General features: G+C 45.3%; 1 protein-coding gene across 3 annotated transcripts in view; it reads right to left on the bottom strand.

Moving 5' to 3' along the window:
* LOC135195160 (non-structural maintenance of chromosomes element 1 homolog) overlaps positions 1 to 23814 on the bottom strand; it is a 103347-nt gene that overhangs the window by 10958 nt on the left and 68575 nt on the right. For all 3 annotated transcript variants that reach the window (XM_064221491.1, XM_064221490.1, XM_064221492.1), the window contains exon 4: positions 17650 to 17839. In XM_064221491.1, the coding sequence (XP_064077561.1) occupies positions 17650 to 17839 (190 nt within the window). The remainder of the gene's footprint in view (positions 1 to 17649; positions 17840 to 23814) is intronic.

The raw sequence follows: 23814 nt of genomic DNA, 5'->3' as shown, positions 1-23814 counted from the left end.
ATTTGTGATTTCACATACAATTGTTTCCCTTGTAAAAAGAAAATGGATGTCTCAAATAGTAACAGTATGAAAGAAAACTTGCATGACTGAATACTTATGGGGGGACTGAATTATTTTCACATATGTAACTAAGTCATGCAGTACGTACATAGTATGTATTTATGTATAACCATAAAATGTAAGATTTACTTTAAAACAGTATTAATAATATTTCAAAGATTAATATGAACCATAATAGGATATTTTATGTATATTTGATGAAGGATGGTCTTTTTAGGGATACTTTGGTGTTTGCATGTTCAGGATAGGAGTTTATGAGCATTTTTAGAGGGGGTTCCAAACATTCGCGGATTCTAACTATTCGTGGGGGGGTCTGGTACGCATCCCCCGCGAATACAGGGGGACCACTAGTACTGCTGAAAATAGACCTAGGCAAATCATGTGTGAAAATCAGAAGTAAAATTTAGGCCCACTAAATGTGTCATGCAAATTATTTTACTGATCAAAGGACAAAATTAGTTTAATTAAACATTGCTATTAAAGAATGTTGATGCCTTAATGTATTATCTATTGGCTGTGGGAGACAAAATGACAACACCCCAGTGCACTACGATACGTTGGGTCAAGACTCGAGCGGCAGCAAAGCCAACTTCAAAATGTTTATGCTGTCAAGAAGCTAGAGTTGAGAATAAAATTAGAATTCATGGACCCATTGGTATATATTTTCCTTACTTTGCAAAATAATTATCTTTGATATGTTGAATAAGTCTACTAAATTCTAACGTAATTTATTTCAAGTATAGCACCCTTGAAAGGAAATATTTATTGTTAAGTAAATAATCTGGCACCTGCATATGGCAATATTTCCATAACGAACAATGAATTAAGAAACTACGCCAATTCTTCGTGGGCTGACTGTACATATAATGTAGTAATGTTCTATTAAGCTCATTCCAGGTTAGCCCCCGCACTGAGCACATAGGTGTACGCTCTCTCTCTCTCTCTCTTTTAAGGGTAATGTAAGATGTATTTGAAATGATATTACTGTACAATGTTTTTGGATGGTAGAGCATATTGTACTTATAATGTAGTTACGTATCTATTAAACTAATTCCATGTTGGGCCCCGCACTGAGCATAATAGGTGTATGATTCTCTCTCTCTCTCTCTCTCTGATGGTAATGTAGGGTGTATTTGAAATTTTATTACTCTTATGTTGGTTTATGATAAAGCATGTTGTACAATACAGTGGTACCTGGACATACAAAAGGCTCAACTTCCAAAAAACTTGAGATACAAAAGCAAATATGAAGATTTTTTTTGCTCTACATATGAAAATTGTTCAAGATACGAAAGGTTGTTGCTGTAAAGTCCGAGATTCGCCCGGACCACCGATAACAATTTTAAAGCTCGCGCGCCGCCAATTTAGTAGACTCCCCACCATCCTCCCACTCTCCCATTAGTTCCTGATGCTAGTCACCACCATAAGATCCAGCTCTCCTATTGGTCAGCACCTCTCCCATCGTGCTCTACGTAGCGGCATGCTTTTTCGGCCACTTCGCGGCATCATCAGTATCGTAAGTATGCAGAATTCGTTCGTTCTATACGATTTCGTTTATCAACGTACATTCGTTAGTGATTTCGTTGTAGTACTACTTTATCGTGTTGTGTGAGAACTTTACTTCATATGTATACGTACTACATAAATTAATTACATATAGTATATACGTAGTCATGGGTCCCAAGAAAGTTGAAGTAGGAAAGAAGAGTATGCTTTCTTTGGAGACAAAGATGGAGATAATTAAAAAGTATGAAGCTGGCATGCGATGAGTGTGATCGCCAAGGAATACGGCTGAAATCCGTCGACAATAGGCACCATCCTTAAGCAGAAGGATGCCATCAAAGCAGCTACATCTTCCAAGGGCGTGAGTATTTTGACTAGCAAGAGGAGCCACGTGCACGATGAGATGGAAAGGCTGTTTCTTGTCTGGATAAAAGACAAAGAAATCGCTGGCGATACGATAACGGATTTGATTGCCCAGGCCAAAGACGACGGAGGAGAAGGGACATCGACACCAACCCCAGAGTTCAAGGCTTCTCATGGGTGGTTCCCAAAATTCCGTAAACGGACTGGCATCCATTCGGTGGCGCAGCATGGGGAGGCGGCCAGCTTGGACACGAAAGCAGCCGAAGCCTTTATTAAGACGTTCGACGAGATGACGATCAAAGAAGGCTACAGTTCTCAGCAAGTCTTCAACTATGATGAGACTGGCCTTTTTTGGAAAAAATTGCCTTGTCGGACATACATCACGCAGGAAGAGAAGAAGCTACCCGGGCATAAGCCTATGAAAGACAAGCTTATGCTCACACTTTGTTCGAACGCCAGTGGGGATTGCAAGGTGAAGCCCCTACTTGTGTATCATTCGGAGACTCCTCGAGCCTTCAAGGCCCACACAGTGCTTAAGGAGAAGCTTCCAGTGATGGTAAATCTGTGTTTTGGCCTGACAGTGAAGAAATTCTTGGAAGAGAAGCGCCTCCCTCTGAAATGTCTGCTGTTGTTGGACAATGCCCCTGCTCACCCTCCTGGCCTCGAGGAAGATATCCTAGCGGAGTATTCCTTCATCAAGGTTCTTTATCTTCTGCCTAACACCAACCCCCTCCTCCAGCCCATGGACAAGCAAGTGATATCGAACTTTAAGAAGCTATATACGAAACATCTTTTCAAGAGATGTTTCGACATCACCGATACCACAAACCTCACCTTGCGTGAATTTTGGAAGGAGCATTTCGATGTTGTGATATGCATCCAACTCATCGATCAAGCTTGGCAGGAGGTTTTGAGGTGAATCTTGAATTTTTCGTGGAGGAAACTCTGGCCTGATGCCGTATCCGCCCGAGACTTCGAGGGATTCGACGTGGGTGAAGCTGGTGCTGCAGATTCAGGAACAGTTGACGATCCTGAAACTGTTTCGCAACCAGATCTTGACGAGATCGTTGCACTCGGCAAGTCCATGGGGCTGGTCATCGACGAGGACACCAATGACCTTCTCGAGGAGCACCAAGAGGAGCTTACGACGGATGACCTGAAGGAGTTGGAGGCCATGCAACATAACGTCGTTCAAGAAGAGTTCTCTAGCAGAAATTACGGATGCTCTAGCTACTTTTCATAAGGTGCAATCATTTGTAGAAAAGAGACACCCCGAAAAGGCTTACACAGGTCGTATGCTTGCACAGCTCGATGACGTTTGCCTGAGTCGTTTCAGGAGCATTTTGAAAAGCAGGCAGAAGCAATCTTCCTTGGATAGTTACTTTTTAAAGAGGCCTTTAGTACTAGCAGGAGTAAGCAAAAAGGAAAATCCAATTGATACTACAAAAAAGAGAAAGTTGAAAGTGGTGAAGATATTGAAATTTTGTAAAAAAAATAAATAAAAAAAATAAAAAATAAAAAAGACAAAATAAAAAAAATTTAATTTTAAGTTTTTTGTAAAGTTAAGTGTTACAGTTTTGTTAATGTGTTTCGTAAAGTTTAGTTTATGTTTCCTGACATTTTTTAATGTGTTTCGTAAAGTTGTTTCGTAAAGTTAAGTGTACGTACTAGAAGAAGTTTTCTGCCATTTGTCCTCCTCCTCTGTCGCCACTTTTGGAGATGGCCTCACTCGAAAGGTAAGCTTCCACATTTTACTACATACATACAGTATTTCTTGTATACCATGTACACTAATACACTTTATTTACAGGTACATACATATTAGTACTGGTACGTATTAAGTTAGGTATTGAATGGTCCAAATTGTTGTAGTATTTCATTGTTTATAGGTCAATTTAGCTTTATTATGAAATTTACTGGGGTGTTTTTGTAGGGCTTGGAACGGATTAGCCATTTTACATGTAAAATGCGGTTCAAGATACGAAAAGCTCATGATACGAAAGCCGCCTCGGAACGGATTAGTCTCGTATCTCGAGGTACCACTGTAGTATTTAAAATATTCACTAATTATTCTAATTTTATTTTCCAGCCTGCTTTTACTGGAAAGTAGAATGAAAATAATTAGTGAATATTTTAAATATTGTACTGTATGCTATATCATCAAAAAGCTTTACAGTGGGGCATCGCTTAATCGCAGATCAGTAATCACGGAATCAGTCATTCACAGGTTTTTTCTTGGACAGCTACTCATGCTATATCGCTGGTATGAATCACAGCATCGCAGGACAAACTTGTTGCATATGCGATGCTTATCAGTAGGCTATGCTTCGGCCACGGTCCGATAATAACCAACATACATGAAACAACTCGCATTATGATATTAACTGACAATAAAGGTAATAAAACTATTCTCACCTTATATATTATTGGCATATCTTCATAATATATAGCCTATTCTGGTAGGTGTATGACGTTCATTGGTAGGCTAAACCTAGTTGCAGTGCGATAACCACCAACATACATGAACAGATTCACATTATGATATTAACTGACAATAAAAGGTAATTAAACCATTCTCATGTTATATATCATAGGCATATCTCTGAATTAAGTTCCATTCGGCAACTAAAAACAGTGATGATATTGGTAAACGACATCAGTTGATTATTTTAAGAATGTAAACAAAACCAGAATGCAAATGGTAGATCGCTATGTTCATATCATAATAATATAATATGGTAATATTACATGCAATATGATTAGACATAGTAAAATGACAGTTTTATTAAAATGATCATTATTCAACTTTTGCTAATGGATATCTGTCAATGTTACAACCAAATCAGGCAACAGTCTCTCTCTCGCTGTCTCTATAGACAAACAGCTGATTGCTGACGTCATCTGCCATAACTATCGAGCGTTTATCGACTTGTGTTTAAGTTGTCACTGCCGATATTCAATGGTGGCTTCCAAAGGTTAAAATAAAATACATTTTTACTCATTCTTCATGTAATGGAGATCTGAAGAAAGAATCTCTCTCTTGTTGACGAAGTGTAAACGAAATTCTCTCTCTCTCTCTCTCTCTCCGCGACGAAGCGTAAACGAAATACTCTCTCTCTCTCTCTCTCTCTCTGTGGCGAAGCGTAAATGAGATACATAACTAGAACCATTTTTACCTTCTATATTATCGTCACATCTTCATAATAAAAAGGCTATCAGTGTAATAATTTCATATAAGTGAAATCAACTTTTATCTATGCGAAGCCAGTCAGCTGACAAAATGTACGCACGTATATGAAAATCAAATTATGGTAGCGTTCACAGCAAGATTATCTTTCGAAATTGTAATAGTACTCATGGTAGTAACAATGTTTGGGAATATACGTAACATTCATTTTCAATACACAATATCATTGTTATTCTGGTAGTAAATAATAGTTTAGAATGATCATATGTACTCTGCATTGTCATGGGTTTGTGGCACGATGAAACAAACAAAATAAAGTTTTCCTTTTAGGCTAAGTGTTTAGAAAAACATGAATAGAATCGGCTTTGCGACTTCATTTATTTTTATATTTTTAATGATACAATACCTATCATTTGTACTACTAACACGGATCTGTTGAGTCCAGTGTTACCAATTTTGCATTTTTAATGCTAGCTTTCATTTTCTTGAGGTAATTAGCAAGAAAATTTTCAATCCAGCATCTGGCAGGAAAACTTGCATTTGTTTTCAAATACATCTAGCATACGTATTTTGACATCAAAACTTTGTAATGTTAAGTTTTTTGACATCAAAACTTTGTAATGTTAAGTTTAATATTTATTTTATTCTACTATGTTTGATATATCATGTAAGAAAAAGAACAAAATCTTGCAAAAGTATTTTCTGGAATTGAACAGAATAGGTTTCGAAATTGTTAGGAATCATGTAACGTAATGTAAAAGTACACTGTGTATGTTAGAAACATGTTTGAATCGAAAAAAGAGAGCAATCGGTTGAAATTGGCTGGGTGGCATTGTTGTGTATGATGTGAAATTTTTAGCACTTTATGGAGCAAAATCTAGCAAGAAATTGCCATTCCCATTTGGCAACACTGCCCTAACCACGTTTTCTTTATGTTGTTATTGAAGTCGTGTTCGCCGTGTTCTTTAAATTGTACCCATATAAACGAATTAATTATGTGGCATCTAAAAGCCCCGATTCTTTTACTCTTATGGGAAAGAAGCCTAAACGTCAGATGAAGGTTATTACGTGTAATACATTAACATGTATTGTGAAGAAAAGAGGCCCAAAGGAGCATGTATATGTAGGCTTCTAGCTGTAATCCATAGGCTAGTAGGCTACATATGTGCAGTAGCACATATACTACATATATTTTTAGGCTAAAGTTGTAAAACAACTTTCAAACTATCTTGAATTTAATTTAAGGTGATAGTTGAAGACATATTTGGTGTTTGAACTAAAGTAGGCAGTTATAAACATTGGATTAGTGGTCTTGGGTGGGTTAACTATTAAAGTAGGCAGTTTTTTAGCAATTTTTGAGGGGGTACCAGGATAATACGGGTATTTACTTATCACAGGGGGATCTGGGCCTTATCCCCCGTGATTATCGAGGCCCTACTGTACAGCAAAATAATTTCAAATACAACTTACATAACCCTGAGAGAGAGAGAGAGAGAGAGAGAGAGAGAGAGAGAGAGAGAATCATACCTATTATGCTCAGTGTGGGGCCCAACTTGTAATGAGCTTAATAGATAGTACGTAACTACAGGCAGCCCTTGCTTAATGGCGGGGCTTCCGTTCCCGGCCGATGCTGCTAACCGAAAATTGCCACTAACCAAAAATCTGAGCTAACAGCACTAAAAACCTGCTTAATGGGGCCACTAACTGAATATTAGCATTGTTAACCAGAGAGTGGCACGGCTGTTAAATAGAGATTGGCGCTGCTAAGTGGATATCGGCACTGCTAACCAGAGATTGGCACAGAAAATCCAGTTAACAGCGTCGCTAGAAAGTGCCGTGAAACCGGATAGCCATTAACTGATGCCACTGTTAACCAAGGGTTGCGTGTACTACTTTATCTTCAGTAGAAATTCTTTGCAGTGTTGTCAGCAAAGGGCATTACAGGCAGTCCCTGTTTATCGGCAGACTCAGTTATCAGCACCATAACAGGCTGAGTTCCGGTTATCAGTGCCTTATATGGTGCCATAACATACCTAACAAGAGGCAGTGTAATGGCACTTATGGCGATGATAACCAGTTATTGGTGTCATAAATCACCGGGTTTCGGTTAATGGTGGTTTTCACTTACAGCACCCCTCCAAGAACAGAACCTCTGCCCATAACTGGGGACTGCCTGTACATTATAAATATGCTGTGAATAATTTTTATAATAAAAATCAGTAATTAGTTACAAACACAATATGAAAAAATACAGAAATTAGTGAGTAGTATTGCTCTACAAAAAAATAAATAAATAATAAATAAAAATCAGAAATAATTTTAGGGATACTGTCCATAGAAAAAGTATGCAAATTAGTGAAAGTTCCCCGTGGAAAAGTGAACTATGAGTGTTCCACAAAATTCCACGACAGAGTGGACAGCAGAAATGTGAAACCCGTAATAACGGGAGAGAGGTGTGTGTGTGTGTGTGTGTGTGTGTGTGTGTGTGTGTGTGTGTGTGTGTGTGTGTGTGTGTGTGTGTGTGTGTGTGTGTGCAAGCAAGAGAGCTTTTTCAAAGGTAAATACCAACTGTACTAATACGAAGCATGCAATGTGTGTTTGTGCTTTGCAATAGTTTTAAATTGCTGTAAATTTGATATTTTTGAAAGTAAAATGTGTTTTTCCTTAACCATACAAACCTGGAATCCTTTACTTAGGGGATAGATTGTAGCTTAGGTGAAACTACCGGCTAATACATTCTTTTATATAACGAGGTAGTAACTACCTGCCCGGTGGTGGGGAAGCACCGCCTCCCCACCAGCTCACTGAGTAGTCAGTTAGATTACAGCCAGAACTTTGATGATGACCCCTGAATCAAGGGGGTGGATGTTTGGCGGGACCACACAAGTAAAGGACTCCAGGTTTATATGGTTAGGGAAAAATGCATTTTACTTTCAAAAATGTCATTTGTTCCTACACCATATACAAACCTTCCATCCTTTACTTAGGAGATTCATCCTAAGGTAGGGATGGAAGTCCTGTCTTGCTGGCTGAGAATGGAACCCGGGATGCCAGGACCCGGGCTCATAGCTCGGGGTCGTGGATCCTTCACCCCGCGAGCCATGGTAAATGCGACCTGATGGCTGACAGCCTGGGTACCAAAGGCGTGAGCGTAGAACTCTCTCTGGCAACCAAAACCAGGCTATATAATTATAACAGATTTGTTGGGTTACAGCACACTCCCCCTCGGAAAGGAGTGTGGAGACTGACTTGTGTGTGTCTACAGAAAAACCAGTAGTCGGACATGGAAGGCTTACCAGTATCGAAATTGGTGCCGGAGAACGGGTTTCGATGCTGTGGCCCCAAGTAAGGGGAAAAGGTGAAAAGAAAATAGGCCAGTCATACTCTCACATTCACCCCCAGGTTCATATGGAACCTCGATCCAATACTTCCGACCTCTGAGGGCACGGAGGCAACTAAACCACTTGCTGAGCGGCTACCACAGGACCAAGGTCAGTTGTGTCGAGGTAGCTGTGGGTACAGTCTCTAAGGTAGAACCTGGTGAAGGTGGATGGGCGAGACAATGTGCCAGCTTCCATCACCTGGGTAACAGAAAGGTTCTTCTTAAAGGCAAGAGATGTGCTCATTCCATGCACATCATGAGCCTTCACTCGACTGGTACCAGCAAGTGGAGAAGAGGGAGGGGAGAGGGTACAGTAAATCACCTCTCGAATCCAATGTGAAATGGTATTCCTCGTAACCATCTCCTTTGACAGGCCCGTACTTGCAAAGAGATGTTGTAAGGTGGGTCAAGTAGAGCTGGTCCGATGGAGAGTGCCTCAGTGTTCTCAGAGGACAGAGAAGTAGCTCATCTGGGTCTTCGATTATTGTGCCCAGGCTCATAACCTGGAACGAAGAAATTCGAGAATCAACCTGGGCCAGTTTCTGGGTTCTCACAACAAACTCAGGGACGAAGCTGAAGCAGGCATTGGTCCAGCGCTCAGTATGAGCGACAGTATAGGCTAGGCCATGAAGCTCACTGACTAGCTTGGAGGAAGCAAGGGCAAGAAGAAAAACTGTTTTCAGGGTGAGATCCCTATCAGATGCCAGGGATAACGGTTCATACGGAGCTCTCTTCAAAGACCTGAGGACAGCAACAATGTCCCAGGGAGGAGGCTTTGCCAATACTGGAGTGCAACCCTGTTCAAAGCTTCCCATGAGCATAGAGTGTTCCTCCAAGGAAGAGAGATCGATGTAAAAAGCTCACAGCGTTGTGGAAGATCCTCACATGTGGCTGGCATAGGAGGTCGGAGAGTGGCGGAAGCACTCTCGGAGTCTCTACCAGCAGAAGTAGAAGGTCCGGGTACCATTCTACGTGAGGCCATTTCAGCACTACTAGCGTCATGGACAGGGAAGGTGTGGATCACACTTGATTCAACACCTGCCTGAGCAGGTAAAATGGCAGAAAAGCATAGATGTCTAGGCCATCCCAGGGGTCCTGGAACACGTCCTCGAACACCGCCGCTGGATCTGGAACTGGACAGCAGTAAATCGGTATTGTTCATACGCAAACAAACCCTCAGTCTTAACAATAGGATAATTTCTAGCGCCTAGCTGGATCCGGTAAAAAAGCAGATGAAAGCCAGGAATCTTGTGGCAACGCATGCGTAGATCGGGTGAAGAGTGGTCAAACGCCGATCATCTACTCCAGTCTTTTCTTTACCGCCTGGACGAGAGTTGGGTTTTTTCCTCTCTTGGCCTTTTCCCCGGTTCTCGCCCGTTTCGTTCCTTTAGTGTGTGTGTGTGTGTTTTTTTTTTTTACCTAGTATTATGGCTTCTGCTCCTTCTCAACATCAGCATTGGTGGCCCGGAATTCCTGGATTCCCGTATTCTCGTTTTTTGGCTTCGTCAGCGACGGACCCTCACATCACATGCAGTAGGTGTCCTTCCAATTTTTGTACGATTACAAATCCTTGTATGGAATGCCGGGCATGGCCTTTGGAGCAGTGGAGGAAGTTTTATGGTAAGAGGGAACATCAGAATGTCTCCACTCTTCCTTCTTGGGAGGGCTTTGCTCCTATTCCCGATGTTTTGTAGTCAACCCCCATAGTAGCGTTGTCCCTGCATCTCCTTCCTTTTCTTCAATTGACTCATCGATGGAAGTATCGGGAGGTCGCCAGGGTGTTTTTTGTAATGTAGCCCCCTCTTCCTCGGGAGCTTTTTCGGTTCCCGAGAAGGGTGAGGTTTTTTCATCATTCTCTTCTCTTCCAGAGTTGGAGGCGTCCAAAATGGCAGCAATTTGGAAGACACTTGGGCTAGGGGTTACCCCGTCCTTGGAAGGGTTGCTAGCGCATTTTGTGGAGGCTTGCACCTCCCTTCCCCAGTCCACCCAGGCCATCCCCCTCCTCCCGGCCTCGTCTCCACGGGTGGGAGCAGTTGGCCATCTTGTATTGCTCCACCAGCGTCTGCTGCTGCCTTGTCTTCGAGTGATGCTGTGGCGTCAGCCCCGTCGTTGTCGTCACAAGGCCCATCTTTGTGTATTCCTCCGCCAGTGGTGTCTCTTTCCCCCTCGCTCAGAGGGGAAGTCATGACGTCACCACCACTTGTGACGTCACTCTCACAATCATCAGTGACGTATCTCCCAGTCGCCTCCTCCGATCCGCCTCTCTTAGCCGCAACGTCATCTCTGCCACCCAGTTCGAAACATCTCCCTTCCTTGTCTTCGGAGCCTTCTCTGGCACATCAGTCCAAGATCATATGCCAGGCAGTTCTTAAGAGGCTGGACTCTGTTTTAGATGTGAAGTTGGCTGCCTTATCGGTTGGGGGGACTGGTAGGAAACGCGTTGCTTCGTCCCCGCCTTCCGAGAAGAGTGCAAAAGAAGCTAGTGCTGTTTTCCTCTCCCTCTTCCTCCTCTACGCCTGGTAGGCGTCTTCAGTGTTGGGAAAGACTGGAGTAGATGATCGGCGTTTGACCACTCTTCACCCGATCTACGCATGCGTTGCCAGATACCACAAGATTCCTTGCTTTCATCTGCTTTTTTACCGGATCCAGCTAGGTGCTAGAAATTATCCTATTGTTAAGACCTCAAGTTTGTAGCTATGAAAAATGCAAATTGTCTTAGAAAATTTGTCATACTTCCGATTTAGAGTGGTAGCGAACAGGTCTATTGCTGGGGAACCCCACAAAGTCAAGACTTTGTTCGCTATCCGAAGAGCCAAAGACCATTCGGAGCCAACGATCTGTGTCCTCCTGCTCAGATTGTCCGCCACGTTCCATTTGCCTAGAATGAACTGAGCTGTCAACCCTACCGAGTTGAGAACTGCCCATTCATGAATCTGCACTGCTAGTTGGCAAAGCTGCAGAGACACGGTACCACCTTGACAACTCACGTATGCCAGTACGGTGGTGTTGTTGCTCATCAGTGCCACCGAGTGACCTGTCAGAAGAGAGCTGAAGTGCTGGCGTGCCAGGAAGGCAGCGCTAAGTTCTAGCACGTTGATATGATCTCGACGTTCCTGGTCGGACCATAGGCCTGAAGCCAGGTGTTGCAGTAGGTGCACGCCCCATCCTTCCTTGGATGCGTCCGTAAACAGATGCAAATCAGGTGAGCGAGACTGGAGAGGGGAGCCCCTCAACAGGTTCGCGTCATCCAGCCACCATTCGAGATCGGAGAAAATGTTCTCCACTGGGATTAGTTCGTGAGGAGAATCGTGATTTTGCGACCAATGATTCTTCAGACCCCACTGAAAGGATCAAAGATGCATCCGACCGTTTGGAACAAGGCGTTCCAGCGAGGTCAGATGTCCCAGCAACTGTTGCCACTGATGTGCTGGCAGCTGGGACTGTCAAAGGAAGGGCAGAGCGATACTTCGGAAGCATTCCAGTCTTTCTGGTGTCGGAAAGGCTTTCCCTGCAACAGTGTCGAGGATCATACCAAGATACACCGGATCGTGACAAAATGCCAGAACCCTGTCTCCGTGGAGACGAAGCAGTTCCATTGGGGGCGCCAGTATCAGCCAATCATCTGGGTAACGCAATAGACGAATGCCCTGGCGATGAGCCCATGTCGACACTAGGGTGAACACCCGAGTGAAGACTTGCGGAGCTGTGGAGAGACCAAAACATAGGACCTTGAATTGGAACACTGTCCGCTACAACAAGACAAAGATACTTCCTGGACAGCGGATGGATTGGGATCTGGGAGTATGCGTCTTTTAGGTCGATCGTCACCATGTGATCCGTAGGAAGAATGGCCTGTCTGATCGTGCTGGGGGTCTCCATCCTGAACAGGGTTTGCCGAACGAACTCGTTCAGGGCTGAGAGGTCGATGACCAGTCTCCAACCTCCAGATGCCTTCTTTACAAGAGAGAGTCAACTGAAGAAGCCTAGAGACTCGTCGAGGACCTCCTCGAAAGCATCCTTCCCAAGCATCCCCTGGACTTCCGCCTGAAGGGCAAGATCCTTCATTGATCCCTGACGATAGGATCATGACGACTTTGGGGGTCGAATCAGAGGCGGGGGAGAGTTGATGAACGGGACGCGATCCCTGTGTTGGAGGACGGTCAGCGTCCAATCCTCCGTCTCGTGGTACTGCTACCTCGTCCATCTGGCTTGCAGGCATCCCCCCACAGGTGGCAGAGTGGGGGGAGTGCCCTCCTCACTGGTCGTGGCAGACTCTCTTCCTCTTGCCGAGTTTGCCTCGCCCATGACCACCCCTGGTCGAAAAGGGCTGCTGACTCTCTGCCGCTGAGTGGTGGAGACAGTGGGAAAGGGATCAGCCCTGGCAGGAGGGTGAGAAACCCTCCTAGATGGAGAGGCAGAGGGATGTCAGCAAAAACAGCAGGAGGTTGGGGCCAACAGAAGGTGCTGCGCGGTGCAGCAGAGAATCCTGGCTTGCTCTCCTGAAGTCTCCGATCACCTCGTTTACATCCGAAGATGAAAAGAGGGTGGATCCCTGAAGCGAGGCATTCCTCAGGTCGGTCACATCCTAAGGGTCCACAGCTCGATCAAGCCTTGATGAGACGGCGTCCATGCGCTTCAGCACCAGGTTGGCCAAGAGGTTGGCAAGCTGGTGGACTAAGAACTCCATAGCCTTACCTCCTGACAAAACAAGGTCATGGAACTGATGGGCCATGTCCGCTTGCTTGTCAGTCTGCTGCGGAGTCTCAGAGGTGGCAAGAAAGCCCACCGTGCTGCCCCAAAAGTCCAACCATGAAGTTGCTTGCAACGCCGCCATCGTGGTTTGTTCGAGCTGCGACATCTGGGAAGAGAGCGTCGAGGTTCTGTGTTACAGTGTCTGGAGTGAACCTCAAGGTGCCAATGATGTTATCGTCGGGTTTATGGGCAAGGGTGAAGGCTCAGCCTCTTGAGCCACATAGTACTTCCTCTGCTTCTGGAAAGCAGAGGGGAGTAGCTTAGAGGACCGAGATGCCTACAGCGAGTCCTTCGTCGCTGAAACTTGTCTATTGACCTTGGTCAGAGCCTCCCTTGTCAGGGATGACAAGGGCAGCTCATACCGAGGGGCGCAACAAAGAAGGTTGACTGTCGACGTACGGCCTTTCGGAGAAGTAGTTGGAACTTCTCCTAGGCCGTTTACCTTCCGGATGAGACTGATGATCTCACGGAAGGTGGTTTCAGCTGCCACATCTTCTAGAACAGCTGGTTCCAGAAGGTAGCCAGCTGAATCGTCAGTTGCCTCTTGAAAATCATCCTCCCTCTGCATTGACGCACCCGGGCGTGAATGAGAGGGGTCCAGTCTTGAAGAAGAAAGCTGATTCTCTAGTTGTTCATGAAGGTCAGCAGAAGGTCCAGGAGCCAAGGGCCCCCAGAGCCACAGGAGCCCTTGGAGGCTCGGAATCACGAGAGCAATTCTTCGCTACCTTCCACAGGTCCTTATGCCCCCGTCGGACAGCCCCTTGCGAGAAGGGGGAAGGTGGAGTTGGATAAGGCCTATCTGCTTCTGGCGAAGCTGGAGGAGAGAGGGGAGATGGAGCACTCTCCGCTAGCACTGTTGGAGCCCTGTCAGGAGGATCTTGGCTGGGTTCGAACTCGATGGGTGAGATGTGATATTTCTCTACAAGAGACCAAGCCCTTGGAGATTGAGAACCTCGAGAGGTTGGAGGTCTGGACTCGTAAGGAGGAGTCACGGGATGCCTTTGCTTCCAGAGCACCTCTCGCCTGACGTTAAGCACTCGTGGCTTTGGGATAGTAAATCCCCTTAACTGCTCTCCCAACTTCCAAAGAGGAATCGGAAGGGGAGCTGGAAGGTCATATGAAGGAGAAGGAGCCCGTTTGTGGCCTTGTTCTCGAGGGAGTCAGGGAATGGCGACCTTTGATCAAACGTGAAAGCCTATAAGGCTGCCTTTTGGAAGGCTGGGTTGCAGCTTTATGAGGATCCCGAGGTGGAGATGGGACCTCCGGAGGAGGAGCAGACGATGGAAGTTCCGAGGGCGGGTACTCCGACTCACACGTCTCTGTTTTCCGTGTTGAAACCTTGCAAAAAACCGAAGAAAAAGGTTTTACAGGTGCGTGTGTACCTGCAGGAGCAAGAGCGTGGGTCAGCACGGGCACGCACACAGGTTCTGAACGCGCATAAGCGCGTGCAGGTGAATGGTGTGCAAATTTGCACATGGTAGAACACCTAGAGCTGCGTGCAGTCCAGCACGTTGACGCTCTACAGGAGAAATTGAGCTCTTTGTTGCGCGTAAACGAAGAAGAGCGTTCCAAAGAAGGAGAGCGTCTGGGGCGTGATACTGGAGACCAAGAGCGCCTGCTGGAGTGTTTAGAAAAACACTCTGGTGATGCGCTTTGGCACACATGGGCAGTAGAGCGTCTCAGTGAGCGCTTACTCTGTTGCTGAGGCAGCGTGTTGGGTAACGCGCGTTACAGGTGAGCGCTGTCTAAAAGACGCATGCGCAATCACGCATGCTGTCGGAGCACGCTGTCCAGGAGTAACATGGAGCACAAATGAATGGTGCACATCAGGAAGTAGTTCTCGCTGTGGTGTAGAAGGTGGGGGCACATTGGTGCGTTTCTCTGTGACCTCTCTCTAATGAAGGCTCCTGTGCGTGTCCCGAAGCATCACGCATTGCAGGGGAGCATTCAATTAGTGAAGCCTCCTGTGCGTGTACTGTAGCATCGCGCATTGCAGAGGAGAGTAAATCCAATGAATGCTCCTTTGTATGTGCTGTAGCATCACACAAAGCCAAGGAAATTACACATGAAGGTCTGGTAGTTCTCAAAGGAGAGCGTGCGTCAGCACGTCTCTGAGAAGAGTCTTTACTACTTCTCTGAGAGTCACTGTTGGCTCTCGAAGAAGGCGTGTCAGGAGGAGTCTGAGGACCTCGTCCAGGGACAAGGCAAAGTTGCAGGGCCTGCATCCCCGAGGGCGGGCACACAGGAGGACGGACCTGGTCAGCATCAAAAAGAGCCTCTGCAGGGGAGGGCTCTGGGGGCTGTACCACAGAGGGAAGGGCGTCTTCCTTAACAGCACGGGAGGAGGAGGCTGACTCTTCTGTGGAGACTAAGGAAGAAGACGCAAGCCCAAAGGAGAGTGCCGACAAAAGTCTCCTTCAATGGCAGGCCAAGAAGTCCCAATGAAGGCCACAAAACACGAAGGGCGTCGTCAACATGTACTGAAAAACAAGGCTCATCCTTAGAAGGGCTAAGCCTTCCCGTTTCACCAGGGGAAACGAGCAGGTCTCACTCTTTCAAAGGCTGGCCAGGAGTTAAATTGTCACTCTTATGCGCTACACTCCTGGAGGAGTGAGACGCCGAAGGTCCCGAAGGACGAGACCCTGACGAGGAAGCAGAAGGTCTGGGTCGTTTAGTCTTTGAGGAAGAACTCGAAGGCGAAGAATCCCTTTTCTTCTTCTTACTTCGCCACCAGCGATACTCAACCCACTGGGCAGGCAACCATGTACGACACTCCTCATGGGGATTCCCATGTACTACAAGAATACCCCCTGCAAGAAGGACAAAGGGAGTGAGGTCTATCAATCCTGCTCATGAAAGTCCCACACCTATGGCCCGGGACACCAGGGCAGGAACGCATAACCATATTGTCAGACATACTCGCATTCAGCTAGAAAAAGAATGTTATGAAAAATTTTTAGCAAGCCAGCAAGAGCGAAAAAGAGAGGTCTTTCCTCGCTGCCGGCTGTAATCAAAGTGGCGACTCAGTGAGCTGGTGGGTGGCAGTGCTTCCCCACCGCCGAGCAGGTATTTCTGACCCGGTAGTTACTACCTCGGTATGGAAAAGAATGTATTAGCCAGTAGTTACAGCTGAACTGCAATCTATCCCCTAAGTGAAGGATGGAAGGTTTGTATACGATGTAGGAACAAAGGTACATTTGTATCATCTTCCTTTAACATATGCTAGGCTACATCATTGGTGCATACCCATATGGTAGTTTAAAGTATATCTGGTGTTTGAACTGTTAAAATAGGCAGTTAGCTTAAGAATTTTTATAGGTATGGCATCTTTGGTGATTTAACTATAGAAGTCATAGTCTTGAAATATGTTTTGACGCACAATTCTTTTCTTTCCTTAAATACTGTCTGCTCTCATAATATATAACTAATTCCCCATTCCATCTCCTTCAGAGAATAAGTGAAGTGGAAAAATATGTGACTTGCATCCATAAGTGTTAATTTATTTTCTATTCTGTGACAGTGTTGTGTTAAATTACTTATCCTCTGCCTTATGCAACTCCCAAATACACTAATCTCGTTTAGATCGAGAATTACAATGCATCCTTAATTTCCAAAATTAGAAGAAAGCATGAAGTTGTGTACTACACCTTCCATATTTCACGGTGCCAGGGTAGCAACCATCCATTTCAAGTCCCAGGGTGAAAGAATGAAGAGCTGCTGTTAACTATTATTTTATGATTGGTGATAATGGAAATGAAACAAGTATCTTATTCCTTTAAATTCCAGGTTCTTCATAAAAGAGCTTTACATTTTCTGGGGTTTTCATAGTGGCATTAGTATTTGATTTGTTAATTAACGTAACCTCAGTGCCAAGGAGCTAGTGCATTCAGCACCTGTGTAAATGTTTCTGATGGAAATAATAATAATCTTATTTAAATGTAACATTGCATTTCCCTTAAATCCATCAATTTTAATACTTTTTTCTCCTGTTCCCTCTTGTTACCTGCATGGCATTCAGTCTCGTCAGATGTCAGTTAATTTTAAAGTAAATGATAAACCTTACGCAGCCACAAACGTAACAATAGCTATCAACTATATTTTTTTAATTAGGCAAGAATTAATCCAGTCTAATTTTATGGTACTTAGTAAATATTAAAATATCTGGTAAAAAAATAAAGTCATCCACAGAAAATTCAATATCACTAACTGACAGAATATCCAGAATGCAAAACTACTCAATGAAAAGAATACAGAAGTATTACCAACTATAGCAGTTTCAAAATCTTCATATTTTCATATATTAGGAACACTTTGGCTTACAACATATCGCAAGTAGTCATTGTTGTGCTTCAACATAAACATAAAATTTTACACCAATAAAAATCAATGCATAAAAACTGACCTGTAAAAGCCACTGGTTCTTAATGAGACGGTTAATAAAAGCTTCTCCATCACTAAGTTTCATCTTTGGTTCTGCCTGAGTTGCCAAGTTTGTAGCTTCTGTTAAATTTATTGTACCTCCTGAGTTTACCATTGCATCAATTAATTTTCGAAGAAAACTAAACTCTTGCTGTGTAAAGGATGAGGCACGTCTGAAATTATAAAATATTTCATGCTTGCTGACTGACTTCTAAGTGTAAAAATGCCATTGATTAGAAAAACTTCAATAATTTAAGATGATAAAAAGCTTTTGTCAAATGATTTAATTCTTACCAATCCTCCAGACTTGAAAACAAAGTATTAAATTACTTAAGGAGTCATTTTATGGATTTCATAATTCAAAACAGTAAGTGGTTCAAACTAAATTATCCATTAGTTTTTCACTTTTCACACTATTTCATCCTTCCACCTGATGTGAGGATTGCAGTCATCCATTTATATCCAATCACCACTGTAAGTAAGCAATAACTTCAGCCTTCAACTGCTTAGAGAGTACTAAATAAGGGATTTTGACGGAGGAAAAATCTATTTCTGGGCAATGACCTGTGTTGCCCAGTGAAATGGTTCCTTTGATACTCATTTCTAAGGTATAAACATTGCTATATATACCAGAGAAAAAAGAGAAACGATAGTGCCAGAATATCCTGGCTCGCTCACCTTTTAATTAAAGGTGTCGGTATAGTAAAAGAGTGAGTGGATACCACTACCAGAGGTCCCTTGCCATTTAGTCTCCTCCTCCACCAAAATCCATCACCTACAGAGGAGCCGAACTAAGGCCTCGCTACCCGCTACTACTACGGTCAGCGTCTCTGTCGTCATTCCTGAAGATAGCACCCAAGCTTGGGCCAAACAGGGTGTGGAATGCAAGAAGGAAGGGTGGGATTTCACTGGGCGATACAGGTCATTGCCCAAAAATACACAGAAACACTGCGTTTTAATAAACCTTAAAGTAACTCAATCATAAAAGGACATATAACTATAATAACAGAAACGGTAATTAATCACTAAATAGACAAGGGAACTAAGCCCAAACACAAAGTGACAATATTCAGTATATACATAACTACATCCAAGGCAAAGTTATACAGAGACAACCGAGCTAAGTAAGGGTGCTAGTGAGGCAGGCAGAAGGTGAAACTGTGTTTCCGGCTGCCACTGCAGAGAATTTAAGGGCTTCTAAAGACTTCAAATAGTGGCGTTTAAATACTGTCGGAGATTTCCAGCCTGTGTATTTCTTGAGATCGTCAAAGTTCATATGTTGAAAGTAATTGATGGAGGTGGCAACTGCCCTAACATCATGAGCCCGTGGGAAAGACTCCGGATTGGCCTGTTTTATGAAATACAAAATTTGTTGCCTAATTCCTTTTAAAGAAATCATACCACCTTTTTCCCTGATGAATAATGGACCTGAGGATATCAGGGTAGTCCTGCTTAAGTATGCTTTTAGGGAATTGACTGGACATAGTGACTGGTCCTGTGGAAGTGGTATAATTTTCCAAGGGGCCCACCTTTCTTGTGGGTCTTCATTTTTGGCTAAAAATTGACGATCTGGGGAAAGGAGAAGCTCTCCTGAGGGAAGGAATTCAATGTGACCTGGTTCCCTCGAAAGAGCCGACAGTTCTGAAATTCTAGCTCCTGAGGCCAAGCTTACTAAGAATAATGTTTTCCTCAAAAGAGCTATATACTCACAGGAGTCATTATCAATTTCTGAGGCCAATTTAAGGACATCATTTAAAAACCATGAGACTGACCTGGGTCTCTCAGAGGGCCTGAGTCTAGCGCAAGCCTTTGGAATAGAAGAAAAGTATGAGTCTGTTAGATCTATACGGAAGCCAAATTGGAAGATCTTCTTAAGAGCAGATTTGGTAGTAGTGATTGTGCTTGCTGCTAGACCTTTCTCGAATAATGTCCTGAAGAAGGTTATGGTCAAATTCGTGGACATGGTTTGTGCGTTTGAGCCCTTCAGGAACAAGGCCAGTTTTTTAACGGCTGAGTCATACTGACGCAATGTGGATTCCCTTTTGTCGGATTCTAAGAATCTGATGTTCTGGGATCGATGTTGGCATCCCTTTGTGCCGCAAACTTCATGAAGTTCATAATAAAGTTAGGGCTTTATGAATTCTTGAGGAAGCGGACACAGTCCGCGTTTGTACTAACTGAGTCAGTTTGGGATTGGGAATTTGTTGAGGCCGGAGTCCCAATTCCAGGAGTGGGGAAACCAATTGCTTTTGGGCCAATTGGGAGCTACTAAAGCGACGTGTCCTTTGAACGTCCTGAGTTTGTCCAGTACTTTCAGGAGAAGATTTACTGGAGGAAACAGATAAACCTTCTTCCACACATTTCAATCTAGAGCCATAGCGTCTGTGGCATAGGCCAGAGGGTCCAGGTTGGGGGCCACGTAGCAAGGGAGTTTGTGATTTGACTCCGTGACAAAGAGATCCACCTGGAGCCCCGGAACCTTTTGACAGATCCATTTGAATGACTCCTTGTCTAAGGTCCACTCCGATTCCAGCGGGGCGGAGCGTGATAGGGCATCTGTTACCACGTTCCTTACGCCCGCTAGGTGGGTGGCTGACAGGTGCCATTTGTTCCTGTTCGCCAAGGTAAATATGGCTATCAAGACATGATTCAGGTGACTTGATTTGGATCCGCCCCTGTTTGTGCAGTGGACTACCACTGCACTGTCTAGTACTAGCTTGACGTAAACCTTCTTGGACAGTCAAAGCCATTTCAGAGTGAGAAACACTGCCATGGCTTCCAGTACATTGATATGTAGCTGGCAAAATGGTAGGGACCAGGTTCCCTGGACCTTTTTGTACTGTGAGTACCCGCCCCATCCGCTTAGTGAAGCGTCCGTGTGGATCACTAGTGACGGTGGGGGAAACTGGAGGGGTACTGCTCTTGACAGGTTCTTGACGTCCGTCTATGGGCAGTCGTTTCCTTAAGATCGCCGGGATGGAGGCTAGTTTGTCCCGAGACCTGCGGTTTGCTTTTGAACGCCAGACCCGGTTTATGTCCTTCAGCCTGGCTTTCAAAAGAATGTCCGTGACTGAAGCAAATTGGAGTGAACCCAAGATCCTCTCTTGGTTCCTCCGAGATGTCTGAGCGTTCTTGAGAAATGGATTGGCTACTTTCTTTTCTTTTCAACGGCGGGATTGATAGAGTGTGAGATCCCAAGTCCCACTGTAGGCCTAACCACTGGAAGCGTGATTCCGGTGTTAGCTTGGACTTGGTCCTGTTTATTTGGAACCCTAAGTGTTCCAGGAACTTGATTACCTTGACCGTCGCTTTTTGACATTCCTTGGGATTTGTTGCCCATATGAGCCAATCGTCTAGATAGGCTACTAACATTATTCCTTGTGTCCTCAATTCTTGGACGACTGATTCCGCCAATTTTGGGAAAATTCTGGGAGCAATGTTGAGCCCGAATGGCATCACTTTGAAGGAGTAAGCTTGCCTTCCTAGTTTGAAGCCTAGAAAGGGGCAGAAGTGTCTGGCTATTGGAACATGATAGTAGGCATCTGTAAGTTCTATAGAGGTTGTGACGGCCCCATGGGGAAGTAAGGTCTGTACCTGCGAAACGGTCAGCATCCTGAACTTATCGCAAAGAATGAATGAGTTTAGATGAGACAAGTCTAGGATTATCCTTCGCTTTTCTGAGCCTTTCTTTGGCACGCTGAACAAGCGCCCTTGAAACTTTAAGTTCCTGACCCTTGATACTACACCTTTGTGAAGATGATCCTAGGTATACTCTACCAATTCCGCTGTTGGTCTTTGATAGAAGCTGTTGGATGGAGGAGGACCTTGAAGCCAACTCCACCCCAGACCTTTGGTCACAATGCTCTGAGCCCAATTGCTGAACCCCCTCCTACCTTGGGACTCTCACTGGTTTGCGGTTGGACGTCCACCACATGCTCCTCGGAAACCTCTGCCCCTGCTGGCGGCCCTTCCGGCTCCTCTCTGACGGGAGGAACCTCTGGCGAACCTATTGAACGGCTGAAAGGACTGGGCCTCAAAAGCCGAGTTATAGGCCGGCAAGACAGCAAAGGAGGTTGACGGCTGGGGCTGTTGCGACAGTTGCATCAGAAGCACAAACTGCTGTTGCGGTTGTGCTTTTGACGCAGCCTGCTGTGGTACTTGAGGTACCTGGACTGCTTGTACTAGAGATTGCCGAGGGGCCTGGAAGGGCTGGAACTTCCCAGGCCTCTTTTTCGATTTAGGGTTGGATCCGGTGAATTCGGGTTTCCTTTTAGGAATGAGACCCCACTGGACCTTCAAGCTCTGGTTTACTTTGGAGGCCTCATATAAAACCTCAGTCACAACGGGGTTGGGGAAGAGATCTGTGTCCCATATGGATGAGGCGATCAATTTGTTCGGTTTGTGGCGGATGGTGGCTTCCGCCAGAACATGCTTCCTACAGTTCCACCTTGCAATGACGAAGTCATAGAAGTCGCACTGCATTGTATGCAGTAGCGACTTAGCCATAACTTTAAATAACGGCTCTTGTTCGTAAACAAGAGCAGTCATTTCCACCATCGTCAAGGAGCTGAGGGACCTGCTTAGCCTAGTCCGGGCGTCATACTCCATCTGGATAAGGCTTTCCGAGAGCCTAGGTAACCTCTCACTGAAAGTGCTGTGGCACAGTCAGGTTTGAGCTTACCTACAGTGAAAGTAGGAGCTGCCCCTTCAAAATAGTTCTCAGAACCCGGGATTAGGAGGGAGGTTGGCTCTGTTTCCCGAAGCTGAGGCATGGGCTCGTCCTTCAGAGCTGCTTGGTAGGTGGCTTCCACCACGATAAGAGTGAGAGGAAGTGGCGTGCCCTCCACCGTTGTGAAAATGGTGAAGGGGCTCTTAAAAGCGGTGAGGTGAGTATTCTCGCACTCCCACTCCGCCAAGCTCCGTAACCAAGCCTGCTGAGCCTGTTCCCGGGAAGGATAACTGTCTCTTTTGGGACTTTATCCTCCCTCATCATGGCTGCGTCAGTTAGGCGGACGTAGCCCATGAACGGGGGTTGGAGATTTTTGGGGTAGAACTCGAAGTCCTCAAGCCTTCGAGTTCCACAGCCCTCAATGGACAGCATACCCTCCGAGAATGGAGCGTATGCCGCCACCCTCCAAGGGTTGTTGGGCTTAAACAGAGGGAGGTTGGACGAGTCCTGCATAAGCGAAGGTAGGGCCGCTTGGCCGGACTGGGAATGCCCTGCCGCCAAGGTATCCCGGATGCCCGTCATAGCATTCTCCTGGGCCGCAACCCTCTCCGTCAAGGATTGGATCGATTGGCCCGAAGACTCGACTGTATTGGAGAGTTGGGAGAACATCTCCTGAAACTTGGTCTGGACCAAGTTCCCGACGATGTTGCCCCCCTGTTACAAGATAGTAGAGGAGAAAGCCTCAGGGTCAAAGGAGGAAGACTGGGCTTTCTCCTTACGAGGTCTATGTTTGGAAGACTTGGAAGAAGGGATAGCCTTCGCCTTGTCAGCCCCGGGATGGTGAGCCGGCGGCTTAGTGACAAGGGAAGAGCTCAACTTCTTTGGCAGGGTCTTGGTTTTTGGCTTGAAGTCTGTAGAAGACTTCACTTTGGGGATCACTGAAGAAGTCTTTGGTCTGACTGACCTAAGCTTCTCCGTGAAACCCCGGAAAGAAGTGGAAGTAGAAGGAAGAGAAGATAAGGAAGGGCTCAAGGAAAGCCCCTGAGCCCCTACAGGACCTGCCTCACTAACACCCTTACCGTTGCCCGCGACGTCAACAGTCATGGGCTCTAAATCCAGGTCGAGGGCCGCAACCTCGCCTGTGACCTCCTCGGCAATGCTACCGTCGTCCGGGAGTGCGACCATGGCTTGGATATTAGCAATGAGGGGAGCAGCTACCTCCGGATCCACCACCGAGCCCTTCTTTGCTTCAAGGAAGATGAGATCCGCCATGTCCTGGGCCAGGATGTAGGGTCATCCCTTGGGAGAGTTCCTCCCAAGCCCTCCGACCCAGGCTTTCAGGGAGGTCAGCGCTGCTGTCTGGACCACTTCCAAACCCTGTAAGAGGGGTTAGTATTAGTACTTAAAACACGAGACAGAATTAATTTAGTATAAAAATCAAAACCAGTATAAATGAGACTCATTGTATCAATATAAAAA

Source organism: Macrobrachium nipponense, chromosome 20 (assembly GCF_015104395.2).
Source record: "Macrobrachium nipponense isolate FS-2020 chromosome 20, ASM1510439v2, whole genome shotgun sequence".
Classification (NCBI taxonomy): domain Eukaryota; kingdom Metazoa; phylum Arthropoda; class Malacostraca; order Decapoda; family Palaemonidae; genus Macrobrachium; species Macrobrachium nipponense.
The sequence above is the reverse complement of the archived record's forward strand: the minus strand, read 5'-3'. Positions and strand labels throughout refer to the sequence as shown.